This window comes from Athene cunicularia (genome assembly GCF_003259725.1).
Source record: "Athene cunicularia isolate RWA chromosome 10 unlocalized genomic scaffold, athCun1 chr10_part1, whole genome shotgun sequence".
NCBI classification, from domain to species: domain Eukaryota; kingdom Metazoa; phylum Chordata; class Aves; order Strigiformes; family Strigidae; genus Athene; species Athene cunicularia.
In genome coordinates this window covers 19,212,554-19,240,298 of record NW_020799112.1, presented here as the reverse complement: position 1 = coordinate 19,240,298, position 27,745 = coordinate 19,212,554, and the positions used below count along the sequence as shown (strand labels likewise).

The following is a 27,745-nucleotide window of genomic DNA, read 5'->3' as shown; positions in this document are numbered from 1 at the left end:
GACCTTAAAGATCACCTAGTTCCAACCCCCTGCCACGGGCAGGGACACCTTCCACTAGCCCAGGTTGCCCAAAGCCCTGTCCAACCTGGCCTGGAACCCTGCCAGGGAGGGGGCAGCCACAGCTGCTCTGGGAAACATGGGACAGTGTCTCATCGCCCTCACAGGGAAGAATTTCTTCCTTATAGCAAATCTAAATCTACTCTCATTTAGTTTAAAACTGTTACCCCTCACCCTATCCCTGCACCCCCTGATAACAAGTCCCTCCCCATCTTCCCTGTAGCCCCTTTAAGCCCTGGAAGGCCGCTATAAGCTCTCCCCGGAGCCTTCTCTTCTCCAGGCTGAACACCCCCAACTCTCTCAGCCTGGCCTCACAGGGGAGGGGCTCCAGGCACCTTGTGATCATGCTTGTTGCCTCCTCTGAACCTGCTGGAGCAGGTCCGTGTCCTTCTTATGTTGGTGCCCCCAGAGCTGGACCCAGCCCTGCAGGGGGCTCTCAGGAGAGCAGAGTAGAGGGGGAGAATCCCCTCCCTCGCCCTGCTGCCCACACTGCTCTGGGTGCAGCCCAGGATACCGTTGGCTTTCTGGGCTGCCAGCGCACATTGCTGGCTCACACTCAGTTTTCCATCCACCAACACCCCCAAGTCCTTCTCCTCGGGGCTGCTCTCAATCCACTCCTCCCCCAGCCTGGATTTGTGCTTGGGATTGCCCCGACCCACGGGCAGGACCTTGCCCTTGGCCTTGTTGAACTCCATGAGGTTGGCACGGTCCCACCTCTCCAGCCTGTCCAGGTCCCTCTGGATGGCCCATCCCTGCCCTCCAGCGTGTGACCCCCCCACACAGCTTGGTGTCATTGCCAAACTCGCTGAGGGTGCCTCAATCCCACTGCCCGTGTCCCCAGCAAAGATGTCAAACAGCGCCGGTCCCAGTCCCGACCCCTGAGGACGCCACTCGTCACCGCTCTCCATGGGACATCGAGCTGTTCACCACAACTCTTTGAGCGCGACCATCCAGCCAATTCCTTCTCCACCGAATGCTCCATCTGTCCCATCCGTGTCTCTCCAGTTCAGAGACAAGGATGTTGTGTGGGACAGTGTCAACTACACAACTTGCCTCTGAATTTAAGAAACTGGCTTTAACTTTCCTACTACCACCTGCAATACTTTAATTATTTTCCATATCAGTTTATTGGAATAACCCCCACAAATTTGGTTGCCTCAACACTGTTTTATTCAAGACAGTTCTAAGCTATGACATATGCAGCATAGGCTGGAATATTCTTTGGTCTGTGACATTCGTGCCACACATCTATGACTGTTACTATTAGTTGCAGAGAAAAGCACTGCGTGATATGCAGCAGTAAATTACTTACATCACTGTTAGCTTGTGGCATGGCATAACCTAGAAGTCAAACCACAGCCAAACAGATGGAGAATGTGCATGCCACAAACTGTATCACTTCACATTACATTTATATCCAGAAATGGTGTTTTCAAAACAATCTGCCTCCCCCAGAAATGAAATAGTTTTAAGAGACCATTTCTCTTGAGTAATTTCCATTTCCCCCCCCTGCTTCCACGCATAGAGATGCTTTGGTTTGGTTTTGTTTCGCTCCCTGGCCATCCTCCCCCCACTTTTTTTTTTTTTTCTTTCTAGTAAAGACACAGTTTTACTCTATGAGGCATGAATCTTGTCATTTTACTGGCTAACATCCAGCCGCATACGTATCAGAAGCCCATCAGGGAGTGTCACAAATCCACATAACCTTCCAAAGCCAGATTCAAAATATGGACCTCTTTCTTAGCTGACAGATGTGTAAAATCATATGCAGCCAGACAACTCCCTGATGACCACACAGGTGCATGTGCTGAACAATGCAAGTTATTCTGACTAAGACCAACATTAGCTTATACTTGAAAAGTTATCTTCAGAAAAAGTTTTTCTGATGGCATAATGTAATTCTGGGACCAAAAACCACCACACCCTTCTTAGAGGAGGGGAACATATTAGCTCAGCTAGGTAGAGAGGCTGCAGGAAATCTCTGTGAAAGAAGCCAAATTTCAGAGGTTTTCTAGGAAGATATGACTATCATTTGGCCTCAATATTGCACAGTAAGCATTAGCCAGAAATATTACAGCTCATTAATGTCTATTTTCTCTTTTATTGATAAGTATAGAATGAAACACATGTTCTAAGTAAAAACTGCCTATGGACGAGGCATATAAATTACAGATTTCCACCCCAATTGTGCTCAATAATATGCATGGGATTTCATGACAGCATCGTTTGGCTCGAACGGCTCTGTGTCACCAGTTTCTCACCCCACCCGACACAAGGCAGGAGCCCTGAGGGACAGGGCTGAAGCTCTTAGCAGGCTTCAGCCTTGAAACTTGCCCTAATGAGGTAGAATCAAACTGGTCCCAGATCAGGAAACATAAAAGCACCTCCTCACTGGACTGAAGACTCAAAACCTTCACCCATGGAGAACAAGCAGTCATTGCTTGAAATTCAAAGCCTTTGCTGTAATATTCAGTACCTTCTTTACCTATAATGCCTTTATTCTCTTCCAATTTAGGATTTTTAACCTAGTTTTCCATTTCTCTTAGTCTTCTCCAACAGTGAGATCCCATGATACAGAACAGAGCTACTTTCCAATCTTCAGAAAAACTTCACCATCAGTTTGAACTACTTTCACAACATCTGCGTGGACAACTGGCAAGACTTCACACAGTCTCAACACAGTCCCTGTTGTCCATATAAAAAAGCCAGCCATTACTCCAGGTACAGCACTGGCAGTGGTAATCATCTGACACACTTGCTGACAGAAATTTCATGTGCTAAGCACATCCTCTACATACAAGCCCAAAATCAGATTATTAACATCTATTCTGTCTCAGATTCATAGATATGTACCTACTGTATGAGTAGCATGTATGAATTTCCAACTAAACAGATCAATTGATAACTCTAACAAATGAAAATGTTTTAATTTTAATATTACAAAAGTCAACAGAAGGATTATACCTAAACATTGTTCACTATCTCTCTCTCAAAGGGACCATTAAGTTGGTTTAACAACCCGGGAAAAAAAATCCATATACCAGGTAAGACAGTTGGTATAGCTGTGTTTTCATTTGGAAACAGCTGTGATTATCACTGTGGGTACACAAATAAAAAGCTAAAACTGGTAACAATAAATCTGCACAAAATGGAAAGGAGAATTGAATCAACTCCGCCAAAACAAAACATGCCAAGCGAGATCATGCTTATCACTGATAAGCAAATGTATGAGAGATACAAAGAGCTTTTCTGATGACTTAGAAACTGAAGTTTAAGTAAAACCACTTATCAGTACTTTTTATTTGCCACCTCTTCCACTGGAGTGCTTTCATGGCAAAAAAAGTAAATAAAAGGCTTTAATCGGCTGCATGTGTGTTTCCTCCTGGCTACTACCTTTATGAAGCTCACATATTGCTAAAAATACCTCTTAAAATTTATTTCAGCCTTGAGACAAAACCAAATCCAGTTAATTCAACTGGAGATTAGAATAGGTAATGGCTTGACAACCCGACTGTTAGAGCTAATAAATGGGGATCTTTGCCCCAGGAAAAGAAAATGACACTTGGTAAACCTTCTGTGAACTGAAGAACTGACCATTAAAATCACACCAATCAACATTTGAGATATATACAATCACAAAAGAAGATGAGACTGAATATTGGTTTTTAAATCAATGTTGAAGTTTACTTTCTCATTAAAAATGCCATATAGCAAAGTTGTTACCATTTAGTTCCATAACTAGTATCTCCAGAATATTCTTAGACTGGAGTTTTCCTTTGAGTAAAGTTCCCTTACGTTGCATTCTAAAAGAACGTTCATTCCATTTTACCTTATTCACAGGCAGCAATAAAATATTACTATTAAAATATTTTATTTCAGATTAATATTTAAGTATTTTTAAGTTAATATAAAACAAGTTACTATAAAACAATTTTTATTCCACTGTTTTAGGGCACATACCTCTTTCACACTGAGGTCCAGTAAAGCCATATGTGCAAGCACATCGGTTCGGAGCCACGCATCTCCCTCCATTTAGACATCCATTTTCACAGACAGCTGTATCGGAGGGAAGGCAAAAATAATCTTTATTGACCTACTTCCAGAAAGACATGAAGGCACCTACTTGACCAGCTCAGGTAAAGTAATAAAAAAGGTAAATTTAACAGGACAGGATTCTTTATTTTCCAGAATCTACTTATGATCTTTTCTTATTTCCTGGCCTCATTAGTATCATGAATTCATCTTTTCAAGGGAGCATAATATAAACACAGTAACAATCACAGCTTTTCTGACCTCTCAGAGCCTTTCTCTTTGGGCTGGCTAAACAATTCCATAACTTCAAAATAACATCTCTTTCAAAATTTCAACAAAGAAACACTGAAATAGTAAGAGATTGCAGACAGAAGATGCAGAAGAAAATTTCATCTCTAAATCCCCAAAATTTTTCCCTATTCAGAAGCAAATTTTAAAATGTATTAGTTTCTCTACCATAGCAGAAAAATAATCCAGTATTAAAAGGCTGTTTGCTGATGTTAAATAATTAATGCTATCAACTAGGATAGGTAAATGTAATCAATTTCTAGACTAAATTAATCCAAGATGTTCTTCCCCTGTATGATGCTGTCACTAGGTTCAGAACCCAGTTTTCCTCATAATAAATTCCAAAAGCAGTTGCTCTCAAAAATAATCATAAAAAATAATTCACATGAAAAAGGGGCTTTTAAATACAATTTGATGCTTGTTGAGTAATGTTATTCTTTGTTCCGTTTCACATTCACTTCAGTAGAAAGAAAGTTTTCATTTATCCTCTTTTATCCACTTGATAATTCACAGAGAAGGCAGAAATACAATTCTTAATCCTTTCACCATGTGATCCTCTTCCAGATTATTAGAGTAAATTCTTGGTCCCACTGAAGTTCATGTGAAGTGTGCCATTGATTTTGACAGAGCACAAAAGGTTTTCATTAAAGAGCTAAACACATTTTCTCTGTCAGACCCATAGTTCACTAGATAGCAACATGACAGCCTTGGTTAAAACCAGTGTCTACATCCTTATTTGAGTTTCTTCACAGCTTTTCAGCCAAGAACAGCAAGAGACTACCAGAGTCACTTTGGGAGAGATTTCAAGCAGCAGATCCAGGATGCTGTTGGCTCAGGAGATCAAAAATATGTCGATTAACTCTATTAAGACAACATCAAAATGAGCAAAATTCCTAAAGCATACTAGCTAAGTCTGAAGCAAACCCCCAAAATTAAAAAAACGGGTTGTATTAAAAGCTTAATTTTTCTCTGTAAGATGAAAACTGAATCTCACGTAAATTCCAAATCTATGGCCTACCGCTCTAGTGAGTGGAAAGCCCTGAAGGTCAGCGGGAATTATGGTAGTGTGAGAACTACAGGATCAAGTTATATCTAATTATTATGAATTCACATGGTGTTTATTTTAATAGTTCTGATCAGAAAGAATTCACTCGGCATTCATTACGAAGTCATGTGTTTTCCTGTAAAATTCCACTGTACCTGATCAAAAACAAGCTCAACATCAGTTTAGAGCTAAAATGTGCCCAATCAACACATCTATGTTAATAAAAGTGCACTTACGCTGTCCACAGTGTGTTCCTGTATATCCCTTCTGACAGAGGCAATGGTCATCACTGCAGCTACCTCCATTCATACACCGGATGTTACAGTGTTGGACTTGAAAGGAAAAAAGATTTTCCTCAGTTAAACAAACCAGTCAGAAACACTTAACTGTCTGCTAAGTGATTTATTTATTTATTTTTAGCGATTGATTCTATGAACTAGAAACCAGTACTGGAAAACAAGGATGCGTATTTTAGGATATATACTTAAAACTGCAGTACAGAAAATGATATTGATTTGCAGTTCCTAAGGAATATAGGACATGGTGCAAGAACTTGATACCACTCTTATTCGCTTGAAGTCAAAGATATCTCACGTGAGCATAAATCCACAGATTTTTCTCATCATTGCAAACTAGGAGACAAGGCCATCAATAAAGGAAAAGTACTAAACTTCTGGTAGATCCCACCAAGAAGAAAGAGAGACTTAATTTCTGGTCAAAGGGGGACAAAGTATTAAATGGAATCATGCAAACAAGCTCCTGAAGACAGCCCAGTCCTGCCAACACACGCAATACCAGAAGTTGGTTTGCCCAGGTAGGACTTCTTGCATGCAAAGGAAAAACAACAGAGCGATTTCTTTCTGTATGCCATCTGTGGGCTCAGCCCATCTCCAGGTAAAGCTGCCTCCTGGCTGCTTTGCTTGGGGGCTGCAGAGCTCACAGACAGCATTTCCCAAGAGCCAACAACCTTTTGCAAGGAGCAGAGGCAGGGGAGCAGCACCACGCTCTCCTTGGCTGCAGCCCCACCATTATAATGCAGCCTAAGTCCTATGCCAGTGCAGCATAAAAGTCTGTGATGCATTTTTCTAGTAATAAGGACAAATATGTTTTCTAACTAGATGTTAGGAACACCTAGTATATCAGGCATAGGCATAGAGAAGCAGACAGGCCTCCCGACAAAGTGAAGTCCTCCTTACGGGTCCTGCAGTCCAGGCCGGCACTCCAATAAGCAGCTGGGAAACGGTTTCCCTCTTAACAGGAACCACATAAAAGGCTCCTCCCCAGATAGAATTACAGTCAGATCAGCATTTCAGTAGACTGTGATTGAGCACTGGATACCTACACCACACTGTCTGAAATGCTCAGGACTGTAAAATAGAAATTGCATGTCCCGCCAAAGCCTGTTGCTAACAGGTGCCATGCCAACCACTAAATTTTTCCTGTTGCACAAAGCCCTTAAGCATCATTTGGCTTTTTACAGTTCAGAGGTATGTGAATGGAATTTTAGTTTTATTTTCAAGTAGAAATAATAATTTTAACTGTACTGCCTTCTATAGCAATATGAATCCACAGAACAGAAGTTAAACATGCAACTGGATGAAGGATTTAAAACAATCTAGCATTTAAAACAGTGGTACTCTTAATTCTTTAATTATAAAAGTAAAAACTGTATCTTATGGGTTTAATAGTTAGGATACATCTTTGTTCTACTTTGGATGTACTTCAGTTCTTCAGGCAAAAAAAATGTACTAACATTCCTCAACAAAAAAGTAAAATTGTCTGCAAATACAGAGTGAATATCTGGTGAAGATTTTTGGACAAGGTCCTAAGTAGGTCAGAAAAAGGTGTATAGTTACTTTAAAATGTGTAGTTCAACTTCGCTTTATACAATCTTAGAAAAACAGAGGGGATTACAAAAAGCATAGGAAATGATATCATCTGTCAAGCAGGGAAGGAACTTAAAAACCACAAACTGATTTCAATTAGAGCAAGCTATGCCAAGAGCTAATTTCCATTCCCACATGAAGACCAAAGCCATTTAAATAGTTTGAACTACATTCGAGATAAAAAGGTTAACAGTAGCTTATTTGATGATTTTTATATTATTTGTTCAAGTACAAGTAAAGTATATTTCCCCATTTTGGGATAAGGAGTGGTTTTACACATAACACACACACAAAAAGTTTCCATAATTTGTCTTACTGTTTCTTAAAGGAACTTTTCCAAGGTAAAATATTTCTTCTTCCTTTTTAAACTAAAATCATTATGGGACACTGCTAGGACACCCAGTCATCTTTATTAAAACAAGCCATTCAAATCAGCGAGCTTTCTCCCTTATTACCATGCAAAAACATCCATGACATAGTCAGTAAACTAATTATTTATTTTCTGCCTTCTTTTGAGGGAATGTTGAAAATAGTATTTCCAAAATCAGACAGGCTATTCTGAAACACTACCCTTCCAAAACTTTACAGAAACACATGCAAAGGCTGTCTGGAGCTCAGATGATGATTTTAAGATTGCATTTTTGAAAAGTAGCACGTTAACGCAGGTCCGGAGTCTCTTTTCTCAGCTATATCAACAATTCCATTAATGTCAGCAGAGATATTCCAGTAAGTAAAATAACCTGTTCCCGGGTATCACAGTGACAGAGACTCAAGGAAAAAAAAATCACAGGAATTATAAGGCTGATAAATCAATGCACACAGCTTTTCATTAACTTGGCATGCCCAAGGAAATATTAACAACAGGAATCAATTATGACTTTTAATCAATTATTGTTGTCTTTCACGACTAATTTGTAAACAGCCTGCACTGGAAACTTCTGAAGTCAAACCAGGAATAACTGCAGGAAGGTCGGTTTATAAACCTGCAAGAGCCAGCAAGACCAAATGCATCCACGCACGCTTTGTGTGTGGGCAACATTTGTGTTGTTTATCAAAGTGAAACAACAAGCTGCATGCTTAAGCATAACAGTTCCTGACTTTTTAATAAATTCTCAACAAAACCGAGTAAAGACTTCATCCCACTAAGAACACTCTCACACCACGACCGCTCACGAAACGTTCAGGAGCTCACCAAGCAGGCGAAGGGTAACACACAGGCCGTCTACTCTGCGATCCTGAACTAAAAAAACCCCACGGGGTGTGAGGGTCTGCGATCCTCGGGCGGGAAAACCAGCGGAGACGCTTGCCCAGCGCCTCAGGCCGCGGGCGCTCCGCAGGGCCGGCCGGCGGGCACCGGGAGCAGAGGCCGCCTGTCCTCCCTCTGTGCCACTGCCGAGGAAACGCTCCCAACCCCGGCCATGCATGACGCAGGGCTTTGCCTGCCAGGAGCTGTAAACAAGGAATGACGGTCTCATCGCATCCCAGATGCTCAGCGTGCTTTCCCTGTCGAGTGACTGACTCAGGAGAGAGATGGCAGCTAGCGCTGGGGTTGGGATGCGGGCCTGCAGCTCTGCACGGGGCGCTGAGAAAACCCGCAGCAGCCTTGAAAACTCTGGAAACGTTTAAAATTCAAAGACCTTTTACCACTTCTGAGAGCAGCAGAATATAAGCGAAGGGGCTGAGCTCCAGGTTTTACTGCTGCTGACTGGACATGTCCCACACCGCCCGGAGGAGCGGGGCACAAGGGCAAGGCCCAGGCCCCAGCCCCTTCCCGCACAGCACGCGAGCGGGTGGAGCAGGCCCCATTCTGCACTCGGGCAGCGTCGCCAGCCTTGGCGGGAGGGCACAGACTCTTGTCCTCGCCAGCTGCCACCCCCAGTCCCCACCGCAGTGCGCTCTGCCTCTGCCACGGCTCCCTTCCTTCAGAGACAGCCCCACCAGCAAATAAACCCCTTCCCTGCTGAGCCCAGCCCAAGCCATTCCCACTGAAACAGCCTGAACGCAAAACCAGCGACTGAGCTCAGAGACACACCTGGCTCACAACCCCGGGGGCAGTGAGGAATGCCTGACGCTGAAGGAGAGACCCTTCTCCTCCTCACTCACCCCCCTGCTCCCACAGGGGCAGAGCAGCAACTCCAACAACAGGGCAGGACAGCGGGGCACGGCTGCGCCACAGAGAGGGGCACGGCTGCGCCACAGAGAGGGGCACGGCTGCCCCACAGAGAGGGGCACGGCTGCCCCACAGAGAGGGGCACGGCTGCGCCACAGAGAGGGGCACGGCTGCGCCACAGAGAGGGGCACGGCTGCCCCACAGACAAGGCCAAAGCAGCCGCGGCCCAGGTGGTTTTGGAGGCAGCAGAGCTGGTGCAGCACAGGGCGTTAGGACATCTCCCCACAGGTGCACCTGCAGCATCAGAGCCAGCGGGGGGAATGCCTCCAGACGTGGCAATCTTATCTCCAAGCCAGTGAGCATACTATCCAAAAATTCACTATTTGCACAGAAATAACCACTACTCAGCCAGCAAGTTCACGGATGTCACGAAACTCCCCGCTGGAAAAAAAACCACTGAGTGATCTTTTCAACCATGAATCAGATTCCTAAAGCTGACTCGTAACCAGAAAAGTCCCAACAACTGACCTGTGTAAGAATCAAACTGGAAGGCTTTGTTTTGCTTTCCAATCCACATACTTTCCAATCCGCATTAACTATCTGATTCTGACAGACAACCAGTAAGAGCCACCATGAATTCAGTTTCTGCCTGTGGCTGCACGTTCTATAAAACCTGCGCTCACTACTGATTCCTTAAGTACTAAAGACACACATAGCTTAAAATATCCAAAAAACCAACTCAGACACAGCTCATATATCAGAAGCCATACATAGGAGAAATCATGGCATTTTCATTCATATTTGTTATCTGTATTTTGAATGTAACAAACTTTTATCGTTTGCTTTTGATTATTTTTTTTTTTACCATTTTAATAATGAGGTTTTTCTCATTTGTTAAAATGTGTCATGAAAATAAGGTTTCATGAATGCATATTCTGGCAAAATATTAACTGTTACCAAGGGGAGCTGACAGTAACCCTTTGATGTCAAATAATATCGTTTACGTTTATTTTTACTTTGTTTCCTAATAGCAGATCTAAGTCATTGTGGTCTACTGTGTAAATATGTATTCGTGGATTTTGTCTACAGTGCCAACAGAGCAAATGACTTACGGAAAGTGTATGTTCTATAAGTCCTAATGAGGTGCTCGGTCACAAACATTATTACGCAAGAGTGCAGAGAGGCAGTGGAGTCTTTTCTCTACAACTCAAGACACTTTTACTTTTAGAATTGGTTTGGTTTAATAAATAAAGATGATGTGACCATACACACAAAATATATCGTAAATTATTGCACTGATTAAACTAGATCTAAACAATGTATTTTTAAAGCCAAGTCTATTTGTAAAGTGTTAATACTTATACCATATACAGAAAAGCAACATTTCCAATTGAGCAAACTTATGTAGCAATGTAAGGAAAATAATGTCAGCACTGATTAAAGCTTATGATTAGTAGAATATTCATACCTAGGAGAACTGTCAACAACCAAAATAGCTATGTCATATAGGCTTTAGAAGCTGCTTGATTAAAAACTGTAGTGAAGTCCTTCTGCAACCATTTATCTGTGCAACTCCATGAAGGCTAAAACTACAGAGATCAATGGTAGAACATTTCAGAAAAAGAACCACAAGGAGAACTGTAACTTTACTCATAAGCTATTTTTCTTTTAAGTCTTGACTCATAAAACACTTCAGTGTGGCCTAAAGAAATGAGGTAATACTAAGGCCCACTCGTTCCTGCCTTTTACAAAGGTGCCAAAACATGTAACAGATGTAGGGATATATCTCTCCTTCTGTACCCTGAAGGGGACTTGGGAGGTGGTCATACTTTCCTTTACTGGCTTACAGGATTAAGGCATATGCACCTGGTAAAACAGTAGCTGCAAACCAAGGCAGGAACTCAACAACACACACATTTGTGCAGCATTTTGCACCCTTCCTCCTTCCAGTACTCTTTGGGAGCTCCACATCCTCCTCATGCTGGCCTCTCCCCTAACAGACATCACACGAGCCTGAGAAAGAGGTTGAACTACAAAGAACAATATTTACCATTTTAGTACATGCCATTCCATTACATTCCACAGTTGTTATTGTTTTTCCACTGTTATTGCATGAAAAGGATGCTAAAGCCACAAGCTAAAGTGGCCAGTTATGTGGGAAAACTCTTATCAACGAGGAAAGCCAAAACGTGGCAAGGTAAAAAATACAGGGGCAAAGCAGACCACACACTGAGTCTGAAAAGATATTAAGAATTTAAAGGATGGCCATTTGGCATATTACAGACCTCAGCTGAGCGCGTCCCCCACTGACTTCAGCTAACATGTTGTTCAGATAGTTATGGGCACTTGTGGGAACCAGTTTCCCCCAAAATTATTCCCAGAAATTTCACATTTAATATAAAAATCAAAATCTTCTACATCCCAAGCACCATACTCAAATGAGAATACAGTGAACTTTACAGCTGGCATCTCAGGTATGAGCTAAGATACTATCCCAAGCAAAATCCTACTTCATATCAGATACTCCACCCATGATCAGCCATTGGGCTATCTGGTTCATTGAATGAATTCAATTTTACTTTTCTTTTTTTTTTTCCTGGATCCGGGGAACCTTCTTCGAAATCTTGAAATCCAAACTTTTTTAAGAAAGGTCATATCTCTGAAAAGTTTCATTTCCAAAGCATCTTTTTTTTTTCTCTAATGAGAAGCAGCTCCACATAAAAACTTAGACCAGTTCTGTACATCTAGCACCTACAGAAGTTTCACCTGAATAAGGTCAGCAAGATTAGGTTCAGAAGATACATACTCAGCCTGGCAAAGAAATGCTATAGTACTTTTAGGCCTACGTATGTAAAATACAGCAGTGTCTGGCTTAGTAGCCTCCAAAATGAGAGTAGAATTACAAAGCAAGTCTAATTCAGCCAATTGTTAACAGTCAGCTCTCTATCATTACAATTTTTGTGTGGTATATGTGTGCATGTCTAGTATTGAATAGAGATAACGGCATTTTCCAGAAAACAAGGAAGACTGGAATTAGTGTTACAAACTGGCAAATGAATATAGCTTCCAATAAAACTAATTTGGTTTCAATTTGGCAAAAAAGTGTCCCTAATAGCTAGTCTCTGAGTCATTCTTCAGTTTCATCATAGGAGGCTACGCTTTCTTTCCTCTGGTAAAAGTATGTCTGGTGACTCTGAGGTTATTTGTCTTAAATATTGACCACTGAACTATCTTACATACCTTAGTACCTTCACAGACTCAAAAGAGCAATATCAAAGACACAGAAGAAATACTTACTTGATTTTGAACCACAGGAGGGGGCTATCTGACCATTTGGGCATGTGCACATGTTTGGTCTAGAGCAAAATCCATCCCCACAGGAATGTCTGCAGATTGCTAGAAAGAAAACATAAATGCCTTGAAAAAATATTTCAAAAACCCCAAACACATAAAAAACACCTGACAGAAAACACGCATTCAGCACCATAACACAAATACCTACAAACTCAGTAAATTGCATACAATGGATTCCAAAACAGTTCCCCCTGTTCAACGACATCTTTGTAGGGGACAGCTAAAACACAGCCCTTCACGATCTATTATGAAAAGGTCTGGGAATACGCCACAGGCCGCAGTAGATACAGGGAGATTTCCCTGGAAAAGTGAAACTGTGATCCATTTTACCAGACTACTCTTGGAGGAAGGATGGCACCGAGTCAGCGTTACAATGCTCTCTTACTTCTGCACCAGACACACACAAGTGTAATAATTCCCAGCTGACAGCACGTTGGCTCATTATCTCGGGATAGGGTCTTATCAGCCTTAGGCAAAGTGCCTTTAACAAATATTTCTGGTGCACTGTACCATTATACATGGATATGCATACAGCACTGTGACGTATGGAGGTATGTATTTATATCCCTACATATATATATATTTCAGGGATATGGTCCAAACAAGCAGAGAAAATGTACTTGCTGGCCCGATGCTGTTGCCTCCTTCCATTTACTTAAATAGATTAACATATTCCACAGCTCCAGCTCCTGAAAGTCCACACACCCCTTGGATCCCTTTACCACAGTCTTAAACAGAACATGTGGATGAGATTAATCCTTTGTTAAATACTGGTATCACATCACTGTATCGTAGCCCACAAAACTTGGTATATTAGCTTAATATATTTAAAATGGTAAAAAAAAAAATAAAATACGTACAGCTGCTATCGAAGCCATACAGAAACACACTTCAGTTCTGGTGTACAATTAAAAATACCCTGACGTAGAAGGACAAAGATAAACCTCAGTCATAACACATAACTGGATTAACTTACGGACTATGCATTGGTTTCCACCAGGTAAAGTTTTCCATCCAGGGCAACAGTAAGCATTGTAACGTGATCCACACACATTTGGTCTGGAAAAAAAAAGGACGAATTCTTATTTTTACTCAGAAATATGTTTTAAAAGTAGAGGCATAAAAACGGAAAAAGTAAATCACTGCAATATACATTTAAATAATTAAATCTAAAAGTGTTGTATGTTTTTAGCAGAACTGCATGCCTTCAGCTGTTGGGTTTTTTAGGTGACATGCACTTTTACCAATTGAAGATTACATTATAAACATGAAATCAAATAAATAACATCCTGAATAGGAATAGAATGGGCAAACCTCGCTGCCTATCACTTTGTATCTAGAAAAGTAGCATACGTGAGTTTTGAGCAAAACTCCCATTTAAATACAAAACGAGGGATCACACCCATCATCACTAGTGAACACAGAGGAATTCTAGTGCTCTTCGAACAGTAATTTTTAAGCTTCACGTTGCTTTCTGTTCTTTACTCTTAACACACTATTACTGTTCCCTGTTGCGTCCACGAGCAAAACTCTGTCTGTACGACTGAAACCTGCCAACCACGACATTAGCCAAACGGATCAGCCAAAATATGTAAAAGCTTCATGAGCAAAAATTACTTACTATCAAAAAAATCAAGGATGTGGGTGCATGTAGGAGACAGGGTCCTGTGAAATTAAAACGATCTTAAATGATGGATCCACAAGAATTTTTCTTTCCATCCCATTCCTCTCATCCGTATTTACCCTTTTAAATAACTGTATCACTAGAGTTTACAATGAAAGGTGACAGGACACTGCACCATTCCTACCGTGATTTTACTGGTAAAAATAGAAAAGTTGAAATGGTTCTATGCCCCTCACAGATAATAAAACTTTTTTTTTTTTTTTAAGATACCTTGTCCTATTTATTGAATGCATCTATCCATGCAAATAAAGCTAGTAAAAATAGCTTCAAAAATGGAAAATTGCACCTCCTTTTGTTCTATGTTTAATAAACTGATCAGACGGAAGTTTTACAACCTCTATTAATATTGTGAGCTATTACTACATAGGTTAATGCAAGTAAAGCTAGCTGTAAACTGGTACTTCCTAGAAACTGATTTATTATAAAACTGTATACAGATCAGAGACAGATTTAAAGTGTTTATTGTTTTAGGAAGGGTTTTCTATTATTATTTTGTCCTTGGTCTTTCAGAAAGTTCTTCATCCCTACTATTGCAATGTCTAAGTAAACAACAGTTAGCTCATATGGTGAGGCAACTTAAGACAGTCTTGATATATACAAACATTTATTTATGCACATTTTCTAACTAACAAGACTTTTATACTGTATTTATTTAGGGATCTGCCTTGTTAATGCAGTTTCAAGTATTCTGATTACACCAACCTTGGTGACAGCTAGTCTTTTCATTAAGTGCTTGGCCAGAAACTACTTAAGTCAAAGCAAATACTACCATTACCTTCCACTGGTTCTGGATAATTACAAAGTGGTAACCGAGGTGAATGTGAGCAACATGACTTGTTGCAGGGCCCTTTTCCCTCCCTGCAACCGGTGTTACAGACTCGAAGACTTATTCATATAATTCCAATGTATTCGGTTTTAGTAATGTCAGCTACTTCCCTGCAGGGCTATAACCATGTAACTTTCCTAGAGTTCCCTGTTCATCAATGCCAAATGTTGCTCCACGATCATCTGCCAAGTAAGACTGGCAAGCAGACAAGTGAGATTGCTTTTCACCTTCTCCAGTCAGAAGAAATAATGGAACTTATTAAGACAGACAGAATGGGTTTGTTGCTACCTGTTACAACCTACATGAATAAACCACCCATTTCTAACCCACGTTGGTAAGGAGCTATAAGCAGCTCACCATAAAGTGATGTTTAGGTACTCTGTCAAATTTCAGTCTCAGCAAAGTACACAGCTCTGGGGACCATCTGGTCCAAGTTAAGAGTCAGAAGTAGATTTCTGTGCCATGGGGAAACCCAGTTTTTAAAATCTGTTTCCACAATGGGGCTCTGGAAAACCTAGATGCGCCAGCAACCATGAAGTCAGAGATCCTGGGAGCCTTGAAGCTGTCCACAGGGTAGGCTAAGCCGTCCACAGGGTAGGCTAAGCCGTACACAGGGTAGGCTAAGCCGTACACCCAAGAAGCTCAAACTCGGATGCAGCGTGCTTAGCTTTAAAAATAAAATTTAAAAAACGTCATCAAACTGTACTTCCATGGAACAGTTTGAGCCTGACAAGTGCATTTTCCAGTGGAACACTTTTTCGTCAGAAAGCTGCTGTCTAGCTTATAAAAGAAACTTATATTAAAGTCTGAACGCTACTGCTTTGAGAGGGAGTGTTCCTTGCTTGTGCCTACTTGTAAAATGCCTTTTAAAAAAATTAATTTTGAAGGTTAAATTCATTGATATTTATGAGGTGATCAGACCCTATGGCAATAAACCTCCACAAATAAATATTCAAGGGAATAACAATTTACCTCATGTAAAATCATGGAAACCATCAATCAAATTGGAAAGGCTCTATTGTAGTACTTATTTAAACAGTTACCCACTGTTGTGTTTAATAGAGCATATTTTCCTGCTGATATTATAGGCTATGAATACTAAAGAAGCATTTTATATTCTTATAAAACTATTTTCCTGAACAGCACTACAAGCAGAGTTCAGTTATAAAACCCGATTTATAATGGTAAAATAAGCAAAAATCCATCTATACAGCCCAAGCCACCTGTGGAGCCCACAGCACCTTCCTTTCACTCCAAAGCCTGGAGGAAGGAGAGAGCATCTCAGGAACAAAGCTGTTCCCATTGCAATTTAAAAAAGACAAGTCTTCACTTTATTTTGGAGTCATTTATGAACTTGTACAAAAGGATTTCCGTAATGGTGTGGTGCTGAGAGACAGTGTGACTGATGCCAAGGGTTTCATCAAAGATGCCCAAAATAAACAAGAAATTATGTCTTTGATTAATGACCTGCAAGTAGAAATTCGGTAGCAAAATGAGTCGAATAATTATCAAAAGACATTAGTCATCAACTAGAGAAGTCTTAGAACAGCAGAGAGAAATAAGTTCATCTGGAAATTCTGATAACTAACGCTTCAGAGGGATAGGTCTGGCTGACAGCATCTACATGCACCAAACTAGAAGGTTATTTTTCAGGAACAACCGCAGGAACCTCCCTCCACCCCCATTACAAAGTGAAGCCTTGTCTGTCCTCTCCGTCCGCGCAGGGATGGAGCTCAGGCAGGACTGCAGCATCACCTCCTTCAGACGGACACACGTGGTCTGTGCCAGCCCCAGGCTCCGGCTGCAGCACAGCCTTGGCCTGTCACACATGCTGAAGTAAACTGTCTCCTTTCTCCACAGGGTAACCCTGACATCATCTCACAGAAAGGACCAACCGGGTCCATCCCTCCCTTTGCTACTCCTGGCTCCCAGTGCCCCGTCCCAGCAGGGATGAATGGCGATTACCCAGCACGTTGGGGGCGGATTTGTGCAGGCACACAAACGTAAAATGATGGGAAGCAAATCATGCTAAGCTTGGCAGTGCCTTCTTATCAGATATAACCAGGCAGTGAGGCTACGTGACAGCCAGAGAAGCAAGGGAGGTGTTCGAAAGCCCTGTGTGATGCTGGCAGCAGGCACCAGCACCCAGCCCAGGACCAGCAGGGGCACCTCCAGCATTGCTGCTGTGGCAGAGACACAGTCAGAGCCCTGTGCTGCAGCCGGCCTGGGGGGTGTGCTAATTCTGTACATCCCTGCTCTGCCCTGCCTGTGACCCCTCGAGGAAATTGCAGCCCTCTCCCGAAGAAAGCGTTGCCCATCTGCAGCTCCCACGGGAGGAAGAGTTTCTGGCATTGCTGTGAGCAAGGCTTCAGGCGGAAATTCTGTCAGCAGCACTGCCATGCACTGGCCAACGCTGGCGTAACCCAGGCTGAATCAAACCCAAAGCGTGGGTCTCAAATAAATTAGACAGAGAGACCAGACAGAGTGGGCAGAGAGCAGCTGAGAGAATAAGAGAGACAGCTGATCACCAGTTACAGCTGAGCTGAGATGCAGGGATACCGGGAAGGGTTTCTAATCCCTCCCTCAGCTCACTTTTCCTCTCCCTAAGAAAACACACGGGGATTCTTCCTTGCAAGAAAATGTTTAATGAAGGACTTCTATTAACTATTTGGCTGCAGTGGCTAGCATATGTTTAACATAATGGCGGGACCCGATTTCCTGGCAGCAGAGATACAATTTAAATCATCAGCCAATGGTTATTTTTAGAGAAGCCTTTGCCTATTTCTCTTTTTACATGGGTAACACTGGTACCTGCTAAAACTACAGAGAATTACTTGCTGATCGTTTCAACATAGAATTAGAGTGGGGCTTCCATGCTTGCACTGGGGGTTAAAAAGAATGACAAACAGCACCTGAAAAAATGGTAGGCTGGTCTCAAAAATGTGGTTGTCTAAGTCTGAATATTACCAACATACTAAAAAATAGTAGCTAAGGCTCCAGAATGTGAAGAGGAACAGCTTTTACTAGTCATTTTCCAGAAACACATAATCAGGTCTATACCTTTTGCTGTAAAACAGCTTTATGTACACTCCTAAACTTCTCAGCATCCCAGAGTAAATGCTAAAAGCACAGAGTGGTCCAGCTCTGCTGACTCCACTGGAGCTTTACTCAGCTTTTCCACTGAATCAAGAATTTCCACCCTTAGAGATACTCCGAACTTCAGTGGACACGGCCACGAGCAACTCAGTTTAAGTTCCCTCTGCTCTGAGCAGGGCTTGGGCCACATGGGCTTCCAAGGTTCCTCCCCAGCTAAATGACAGAAGCCAGGTACTTGGTGCACAAGCTAGAGGTCAATACCAAAAGGATCTCCTTTTGCTGTGCTGGTGCCTACTGTCTCCTCCAAGGAGCAGCAAGCAAAGAAGAACTGGGCAGAGAAGGTCTGGTTCCCACTGGGATGCAGCAGCTAACAGCTACAGGACGTGGCAGGCAGCCTTCCCAAACCCCCTGCAACCCTGACACTGCATTCGAGAGCCCAGTGACAAAGCCTGGTTGTCCTTAATCCTCACACTTCCAGTGAGCACAGCCACAAACTGAGGAACTTAACTATGTGGATGGGATAGGGCAAAAAAACCACAGACACACGTCTGCATTTAACATGCATAAGCCTCATTTCCAGGTACCCCAAACACTTCAAACGGGGACTGCTTCTCTGTTGTTTAGCTAAATATTAGAAAACGGGATGGTTTTAGACATTGTGCCCTTTTCATCATTCAGTGAAAATTATCAACAGGATTCTTGAAGCTATTTATTTCAGTCGTATAAAAGGAAAATCCAGGAAACAATGCTAGACTCTGAGAGCAAACACAAAATTTAGCTTCTATTATCCTATAAAGGATAAGCATGCATTTTAAAGAAAAATAAACTTTTTACATACAAAGGATTGCATCTGATGTACTCATTTTTACCATGCAATAAGTGAGCCTGAATGTTTGTGCCATGCAGAGAGCCTAATATGATAACTATTTCTCACTCTGACAGTAAGGATACCGCTGTCCCAGAATCCTGGCTCAGTTCAACTGAAAAAATAACATGCTGAGCAGCTCTACGGGTATCTTTGGCTCCAGCCTATGTGCGAGTCAAGAGTTCAAAATTACATGCAAGTTTCCTGCAGCAACACTGAACACTTTTCTAACCCTAACTTCCATCACACTGCGACAGCTAAATACAGCAATCCAACAACAGCACTTAACGTTAAGTGAATTCTTCCGCACTTACTCTGAAAATCTGACCATGTCTTTTGCAGCAACAGACTCATCTAACCTGACAGCGAGGCATTGTTCTCATTCATAGCCAGGGACAGACGCGTTTCTGGCACGTATTCCCTCATTGTTCCACTTGAGAATGTCAGTGGGTCCAGTTCGACACCCAAACTACATGGCTGTATAAGACATATAAAGTACACCATCAAAAAAACCTATCTGCTGGGCCAGACAAGCACTGCTGGTAAACAGGAGGGATCCATGAGGTACTTTCTTCAAAATAAAGAAAAAAAAACAATATAAAGAAAAAAAGAGGCACATTTAGGGGGACAAGAAATCATAGCCCTTGTCAAGGCTTTCCCAGAGCCTGCAGTATGAGCTGGTGCTACCCACCGTTCTCACCTTAAAGCAAATACAAGCATTCAGGGAGTCTCATAAACCCAACACTTGTATCAATATTTATCAGTGAGCGCCCTTAGGTGTTAAGCAATACCATTAACTTGTGTGTCAAAGTTCTTTCCCTTAGGCTACCAGAAGATTTATTTTAGGGAAGATAGCAGCGTTTCTCTTCCTCCCTTCACAACAGGCTGCATCCTACCCTCTGCCTCTCTCTCCCTGCTGGGATAGCGATACAGTGTTTTCGAAAGGCCAGTTACCTGCATGTCTGCCGTAAGGCAACAGGAAAACCCTGTTGATACGGATCCCACTGTTTTAGTTCACCTTATCCCTAGCAGCCACCGGTGATTGATTCTGTATACAGAGAAGAGAAAAAGATTAAATATCAGAAGGAAAAAACAAAGAAGGAGAAAAGAGTCAGGAAAAAAATGTTCCTGAAAGGAAACAAATTTCAGTTTGAAACTTCAGCTGAACATCACTGGATATTCTGATGTCCTCCAGCAAAACATGAGAGAGGGGGAAGCTTGCAAAAGAGGATGAAAATGATTAAGACTGTAGACAAAAGAACTGCGGCTTTCATTTGGTATTTCTGAGGCTTTAATGGTCATGAATCATTTCATAAAATGAGAAGTAGAAAGGAAAACAACAGATTCTCCAGCAAGTCAACATTCAAAATATTCTTACAGATAAAAGCTAGAACTCCTTCATACTTCAGTGAAGATCTATAAGCAAAACCAGAAGGCACAGGTTTTAATTTAAGAGGCTACATTTTACCTCCCAATGTACCTTCCAAAGAAGAGCCCAACTTTACTGAACCGTCACGAAAAAAACAAATGATTCTTTCTTATGCCTCTATCTGCACATCAAGCTTAACATGAATGAGGCTGTTCAGTAAGTCCGAAATCCTTTTAAAAAATAATAAATAAATAAATAAAACCGAAGTGGGAAAGTCAGAATGGATGAGAAAACAACCAAAGGAGACATCCACAATACAAGACCGAAAAGCTACAAATATATTTTCCAGCACAATATGATGGTTAATCAGAAACACTCCAGGCCACAATTGTTCCATTCTACAAAAATATTTACTGAGTCTGGGGAGTAAGACCAAAGTGACACACATGCATCTATATCCTCTTCATCTTTAGGGTTCAGCAGGGAGATGAAGAAGAGAAACGAGATGGAAGGTGATCTTATTGCAAAGTGGAAAAGCTAATGATTAATTTCTTACTATTTCCATACATACCCATTTGAAGATCCCTAGCTCCTAAAGTCTTGTTTAAGTAGAGATGGCCTCCTACTAGCCAATGTTCTACCAAGAAGAAACCTTCCCAGTGATCCATGTGGCTACAAAGGGTCTCACATTTTGGGTAGCACTAATCTAAGAATCACAGGCTGCTGAGACCATGAACGTATTTAAAATGACCCTGCCCAAAACTTTTGACCTTGACAAACCTTGTAATGGAAGTTTATATATAAAACATTCCAAGTTTGCAGGATGGAAGATGAATGACCATGAAAAAGACTGTCCTAAGTGAGCAGCACTGCTGAACAACACACCACAGGAAAAGAAAATAAGCATACAGGAAAACAGAAGCTGCAATTTTATTCAATAAGGATCATTGTAAATGAAGCTGACAGATGGACTGTCCCTGCCAAACCCTAACCCAGTGATTCTCCCATTGCTCCCAAATAAACTGAGAGCAGCCCTAGGCTTACTTCAAGTCTGCATCCTCAAGCCCAGTACAGCCCCAAAGGTTCTGGCACAGCAGTATGCAGTTGCACACAGAGTAGTAGCTTACCTGGTTAACAAGGCAAACATCACCAGATTCCGTCTGATCTGGGTAACAACTCGTGGAACCACCACTGAACACAAGATGTATTCTGCGCTGGCTAGCAATAGGGGAGAAGTCTTTTACAAACCTTAAGTGGGCTCTTGATGGAGGAAAGTGCAGCTCTGGTTAGCATCCCAGCCACATGCCAGAGGCTTCTTCTGCCTCCTCCAAACAATTCTGTACGGAAGCCTGCACTGCAGCCTGCAAATGACTGTACCCTGCTGCAACCAGATGCACTCTGCAGGTGCTGTTCTTCCCCACAACCCTTTATGCCTCCGGTTTCTAAAGACTGAACACCGCCTGTACCCCCTCAATAAACATTCAACTAAACACCAACAAACCGAGATCAGAAAGTCTCCAGAAAGACAACACCGCATGAAAGATCAGACAATTTCATCACAAACCCACAGAAGAAAATGATTACCTGGAACACAAGCAAAGAAACAAATCACAATCCGTGACATCCCTCGTTTTCCGAGTAAGAGCCACGGCATAAATTTATTTCTAATCTGCCAAGCAAGTCATAGCCACAATCAGCCTCACAGAGGACCCCTCGAGATGGAGGACAGCAAGGTAGCTTCCTATGATGGGACACAAAATGGCAAACCCGATGTGAAATTCCCCACTCACTTCATACACAAAATACAAACCCGTCACAGGCCAGCTGTGACCTGTGCTGTAGCATCTGGGTCAGCATATCAGGCCAGCCTGATATAGCTAAGAGCTGTATAGACCAAAATAAATAAATTAATTAAATAATTAAATGAGGGGAGGAAAGGAAAAGAATTCATCCAATCCTGCCCTCCTGACCTTCAACGTGTCACCTTGGCAAAGTGGTGCTTAGTGACAGGAAACCTGCTTCATCCGAGTGCCCTGAGCCAATTTTAGAGTATTTCCAAAACAATGAAGTTTCATACAGTATGTCAAGAATGCTGCTATACTGGTTATTGTAGCCTTCTTCCTCTACCTGCAACTTACTACCATCGAACGGGAAAAAAGTGTTTCTCTAATGTATTTTGGGGGTGATCCGATTCAAATTTCAAACATCAGACACATGGCACTTCAAGACCGTATGTGTCCAGCTACAATGTAAGAAAAGATCACAGAGGGGAAGACTGGCTAAGCTGTTGACACTACCACCACAAGTTTTAACCATAGGATGGTTTTTCATTGCCCCAAATGAATTGAGTTCTAATTCTGCACTGCAAACTGTGCGGGCCCAGAAGACTATCCCCAAAAATCATAAATCAGAATTGAGATTAAGGTCGTGTCTTTTAAAGAGATGGTGTCTCAGTGACAGGATTTGGAAAGCTAAATAGAAAGTACAAGAACTACGTAAGCCTGAAGATTATCTACTTCTTACTGGTTTTCTTCAGGCTGAAGAACAACATGGAATTGTAACAAGAATACTAGCATGGGAGCTTTGCATTGCTACTGGCTCTGGGTAAAGCAATCCAGGGCAGACTGTTGTTAGACATCTTTCATTAAATGCACCTAAAAATTTCCATATAGTATTTAAACGAATCTATTCCAAAGTGTAGTTAAAAGCTATTGTGGCAGCCAGGGGAAGACATCTATGTGATCAGAACTGAAAATACTATGTTTTTTCTTCTTTAAATATTAGCCCTTCAGCCAGTGTTAATAACAGCTACTACTAGCCACAGAATAGATTCTGTGCTGGCTTCTTGCTTGGTTCTGTGTGCTTTCCCTACTCCTCATCCACACACCGTGCTCCCCAGAGAAAGTCACGCCTACATCAAATCACATCATACAGTCCTACTGAAAGGAAATATGTACATGAGACACGGTGCCAAAATCTATGAACTCATTTCACTTTAGAACTAGATTTCCAAGGATAATGTAATAACAAAAACCCCGGTATCACATCCATTGGCAAATAAATTCAGAGAGGTGCAGAACTTTAACACCAAGGAGTTCAGGTTTTCCATTAGGATGCACTGGCATAAAAGGTCTTTGTCCTCCATACAGGCTTTGCCCTGTAAGGTGCAGAGGACTGGAAGGAGGTCGGTCACGATGCCTGAAAGCCAGGGTAAGTGTCCCAGCACATAAGGTATTACAGCAACTTGCATGTATTTTGAATTAAGATTTTTATTCCCAAGTATTCAGGCTGCCTCCTGCTCACAGAGTGACACTGACAAGGTGTGGCACCAGCAGCTGGCCAGAGGTGTGCAGGCCAAAAGTGGTAAGAAAAATGTTTGAGGTTTTTCAGTACAAACCAATATTTACCGGTACGGAAAGTCTGCTTTTCTTCAGCAGGCTTTTAGTGGTAAATATTGGTTTAAAACGAAAACCAGAAGCCTTAATTATATAGTTGAATACTGGAATTATGTTATAGATTTGTAAGATTTATTTTATTTCGGGGAGCAGTGATGCATAAAAAGGGTCAAATCCGACCTGATTTACTCAAGTAAGCGTATCAGCAAACCTGTGGGCTTCATTTGGGATGACCAAAAGAAATTGGTCCAAAAAACCTCAATTCCCTGTTGAATAGCTTTAATCCAAGATTTTTATGAATCATTCTGGAGCCAACAATTCTGTCTGCAATATTCACTATCATTTCAACTTAATAAAAGCAAAGAAATTAAATCATTGTTGCACAAATGCGTTTAATTAGTGTCGTGTCACATTTCAGCTATCTTGAAGAAATTTTAGTTCTTCTAAAATTTCTGTTATTTGTTAGCAAATAATTGCTTTATTCAGACCTTATACTGGGAAGAGACCGATAAACATTGCTTAAAATATTATTAAGAACTGACTGATCCTCATTAGATCATTTGAGGTCTTTGTCTAACATCATCAGAAAATGGGAAATCCCGAGCAATTCTAAGACCTTTAAGCACAATACGTCTTGTATTCAGTCAAGTACCAATCAAATCACCAGTCTTTTTTTTTTTTTAATGTTCAAATGATTGAAATATATAAATGTTTGACTTCAAGTATATATTGTTTAGAAAGAACCTCCCATTCATGGCCAGTTTTGTAGTTTTTATTTCTTCAAAAGTTGATGCTACATTCTTAGGTGTTTAAGGGGTGGCAGGATAATGGCTTGATGCTTTATAATTCAATATGTTAACATTTGTGTTAAAAGTTTGGGAGATCCAGAGGATAAAAGTGTCTCAGTAACAGCTTATTATTATTTTAACTTGGTGAACGAAGCACAATGGATTCCAGCAATATTTCCATGAATGGCACATCTAGTTATATTTTGAAATAAATAGTGCCTTTATTCCCATTACTTTCTGATCACCTAGAGGCAGGCACCAGCACATAAATGCACATTGCCTTAGGCCAAACACAGATGGCATTACAAGGAGTTCTTCATTGTAGCTGGACCAATTTAAACTACATGAGCAGCAAGCTTAAAGTCTTAAAATGAGTACATAAGAAGCATTTCCTAATAATTTATTAAAGTTAAAATATACTTCTAGAATCATGTTATATGTTCGGACAGCTCACTGGATTAAACAACGAGGCAAAGGTCACAAAGACGAAAGCAAACATCTCCTTGCAATCAACTGCTTGCAGTAAAAAATGTTGTGGGAAAAATCATGAAAATTGAAACAGATCTTAGGCTATTTCATTTTAACCTAGAAGACCAGTATTCACAAAGAGACTAACCTCAATACTTGTAAATGCTCAAAAACTTTCAATAGTCGTTATAATCAAACACACAAAAATTCTAAATGTAAAGAGTTCTTCCTAAAAAAATATCCCTGTGCTCCTACAATCAGAGCAAGAGCTCCTTGCAAAAAGAAAAAAAAACTCTTAGGCAACTACAGCAACATGAAAATAAAGTTTCCCAGCATCTGTTATGACTTGTATTACAACTCTCAGATTCCCAAATGTATTTGTACTGATGAACAAGTTAAAAAAATAGTATGTCTTCTTGTAAAATCATATTTTTAGCATTTTAGCCCTTCAATAACAATGAATTCTCCTTGTCTAATGTATATACAGTTCCTGTACATTTAAAATATGTTTTCCATCTGGCTTTCCAAAGAATTAGTTCCAACCTTGTCTGTTAAAATGACAATTCTTTTTATTCATATTGTACAGTACAGTACCACACCTAAGGAAGTGCTCACAGTTTCTAAACTGGAAATATCCAGCAGGATTCACCCAACAATGATCAAGATGACTGTGTGTTAACAATCTCCTCCAAGCAATTTGGGAACTCTACACTCAGCCACAAATGAGAGTTACAGAAAAAAGGTCTAACAAGCAACTAAACTAAAAACTCATTTTGTCTTTACTGTATCTCAGGTCATCTGGTAAATTATTATATCCTTTTTAAGAACCTGCTTCCCAAGGGCACTCATTTGGAATATTGCAGATCTGAACAACTCACAAAGAAATAAAATACCTAAAATTGATATTACCATTACCTCTAGGTTTGCAGATTACTAAGTAGATATGTAACTCACAGATAATATGCAATGAAAGGAAGAATGATTGCAAAGTACGTAAAAAATGGAACGCTTCTGTTAAGTATAAGAATCAACTCATAAGACTAAATACCCTAACCCATTTTAGATTCCAGAAATATTTAACACTGGAAATATCACCTCTTGATGCAGTATTATTACTGTCTAAACAGCACGGTTTCAGAGCAACAGTTACATTCACCAAAGAAATTTTATCCTCAGCTAACATGCCTCTAACTCTCACCAGTCCATCCTGTGCATGCTGGATGGCATAGCCTGTCCCACTGATCAGAAAACCATGTTTGTCAGTTTGATACTAACTCAGAGTTCTATAATGAGAATTTTTATCAAAACAGTCTGAAGAATAAAGGCACTTTCTGATAAAAATTTTTCCTTATCATCTTTTATTGCTCGCAGTAAGTCCTACAAACTTTACTCTAAGTCCTCCTCACCTCCTAGTTTTTGTCACAGGGTCTACTTTGTCCAACTATTTCTCTTGGGACAAGCTATAAGGAAATGAGAGAGTCTGACCCTAGAAAATCAGATCCTTGAAAAGCAATACCGATAGCCTGCATACACTTTTGCAGCATGGGGACCTGAAAACATAAACCTTTTCCAATCAGACAAGCGTAAGAAGGAGTCAAAGATTGCAAATCTGAATATAAACGAAATGTACTATGCAAGTATGAGAAAAATAGCAAGAAATTAAAGCATATTCACCAAGGCCTCTAAAAGTAAAGTTGTAATACGTCCTGTTTGAGGAAATAGGGAAAAGAAAGAAAATAGCTTGCATCCCTTACTAAAGCATAACTTATCTCCATACAATTTTTTGCTACATCTGCCCTCTGCCTGATGGGTGAAAAATCTGGCTACAGGCTGACAAGGTGCATTGGAACACCTGAAAAGGGAAACTTCTTTTTTCTCCCAACATTGCAAGCTTTTCACCTTTACAGTGAACTGAATTCTCAACTGCACACACACCCGAAGCCTTTCAGCTGGCTTAACTATTGTTTTTGCATTGGAAAGGCGTTCCATTAGAATTGGGGAAACAGTTTGCCTGACACAAATATATGCTTTAAAAAAAACCCACTCTACTAAGCGGGTACCACAACGTTTTATAACGATTTTAAACTCTTGTATGCTTGGGCTCACTCACGCTAGTACCCGACTGCTCTGACACCCCAAAACCGCTGCCCGTGCTTCCCCCCTGCCGCCCCCGGGTCACCAGGAACACCAGATAAGCAGAGGCAGCTCACTCGAGCGCAAGAGGAGATGCACATCCCCAAGGGTTTCAGGTGGAGATGAAAGAGGGCGGCTAATGGAAAGGGCATGCTGCGGGCTCCGGGCCTCACCGCTATCCGGCTTTATGCACAGCAGAAGCCGGGGCGGCGGGAGGAACGCACAAGCCCGCGGTCTGCCCTTGTCTACGTCCTTCCGAGAAGCTTGAATTAGCAACCTCCGAGCTGCAGCGGCTCATCCCCACCAAGCATCACCCGCCCAAAGGCGATCGAAGGCGGCAGCACGCACG

General features: G+C 41.3%; 1 protein-coding gene across 1 annotated transcript in view; it reads right to left on the bottom strand.

Moving 5' to 3' along the window:
* The window catches only part of LOC113483885 (fibrillin-1), a 145,454-nt gene extending 131,628 nt beyond the window's left edge, over positions 1-13,826 (bottom strand). The window contains exons 1-4 of the mRNA XM_026855896.1: positions 13,749-13,826; positions 12,716-12,814; positions 5,659-5,754; positions 4,018-4,113 (exon numbers count right to left, since the gene is read on the bottom strand). Coding sequence (XP_026711697.1) covers positions 4,018-4,113; positions 5,659-5,754; positions 12,716-12,767 — 244 coding nt within the window. The 5' untranslated portion in view covers positions 12,768-12,814; positions 13,749-13,826. The remainder of the gene's footprint in view (positions 1-4,017; positions 4,114-5,658; positions 5,755-12,715; positions 12,815-13,748) is intronic.
* Between the last annotated feature and the right edge of the window lie 13,919 nt (positions 13,827-27,745).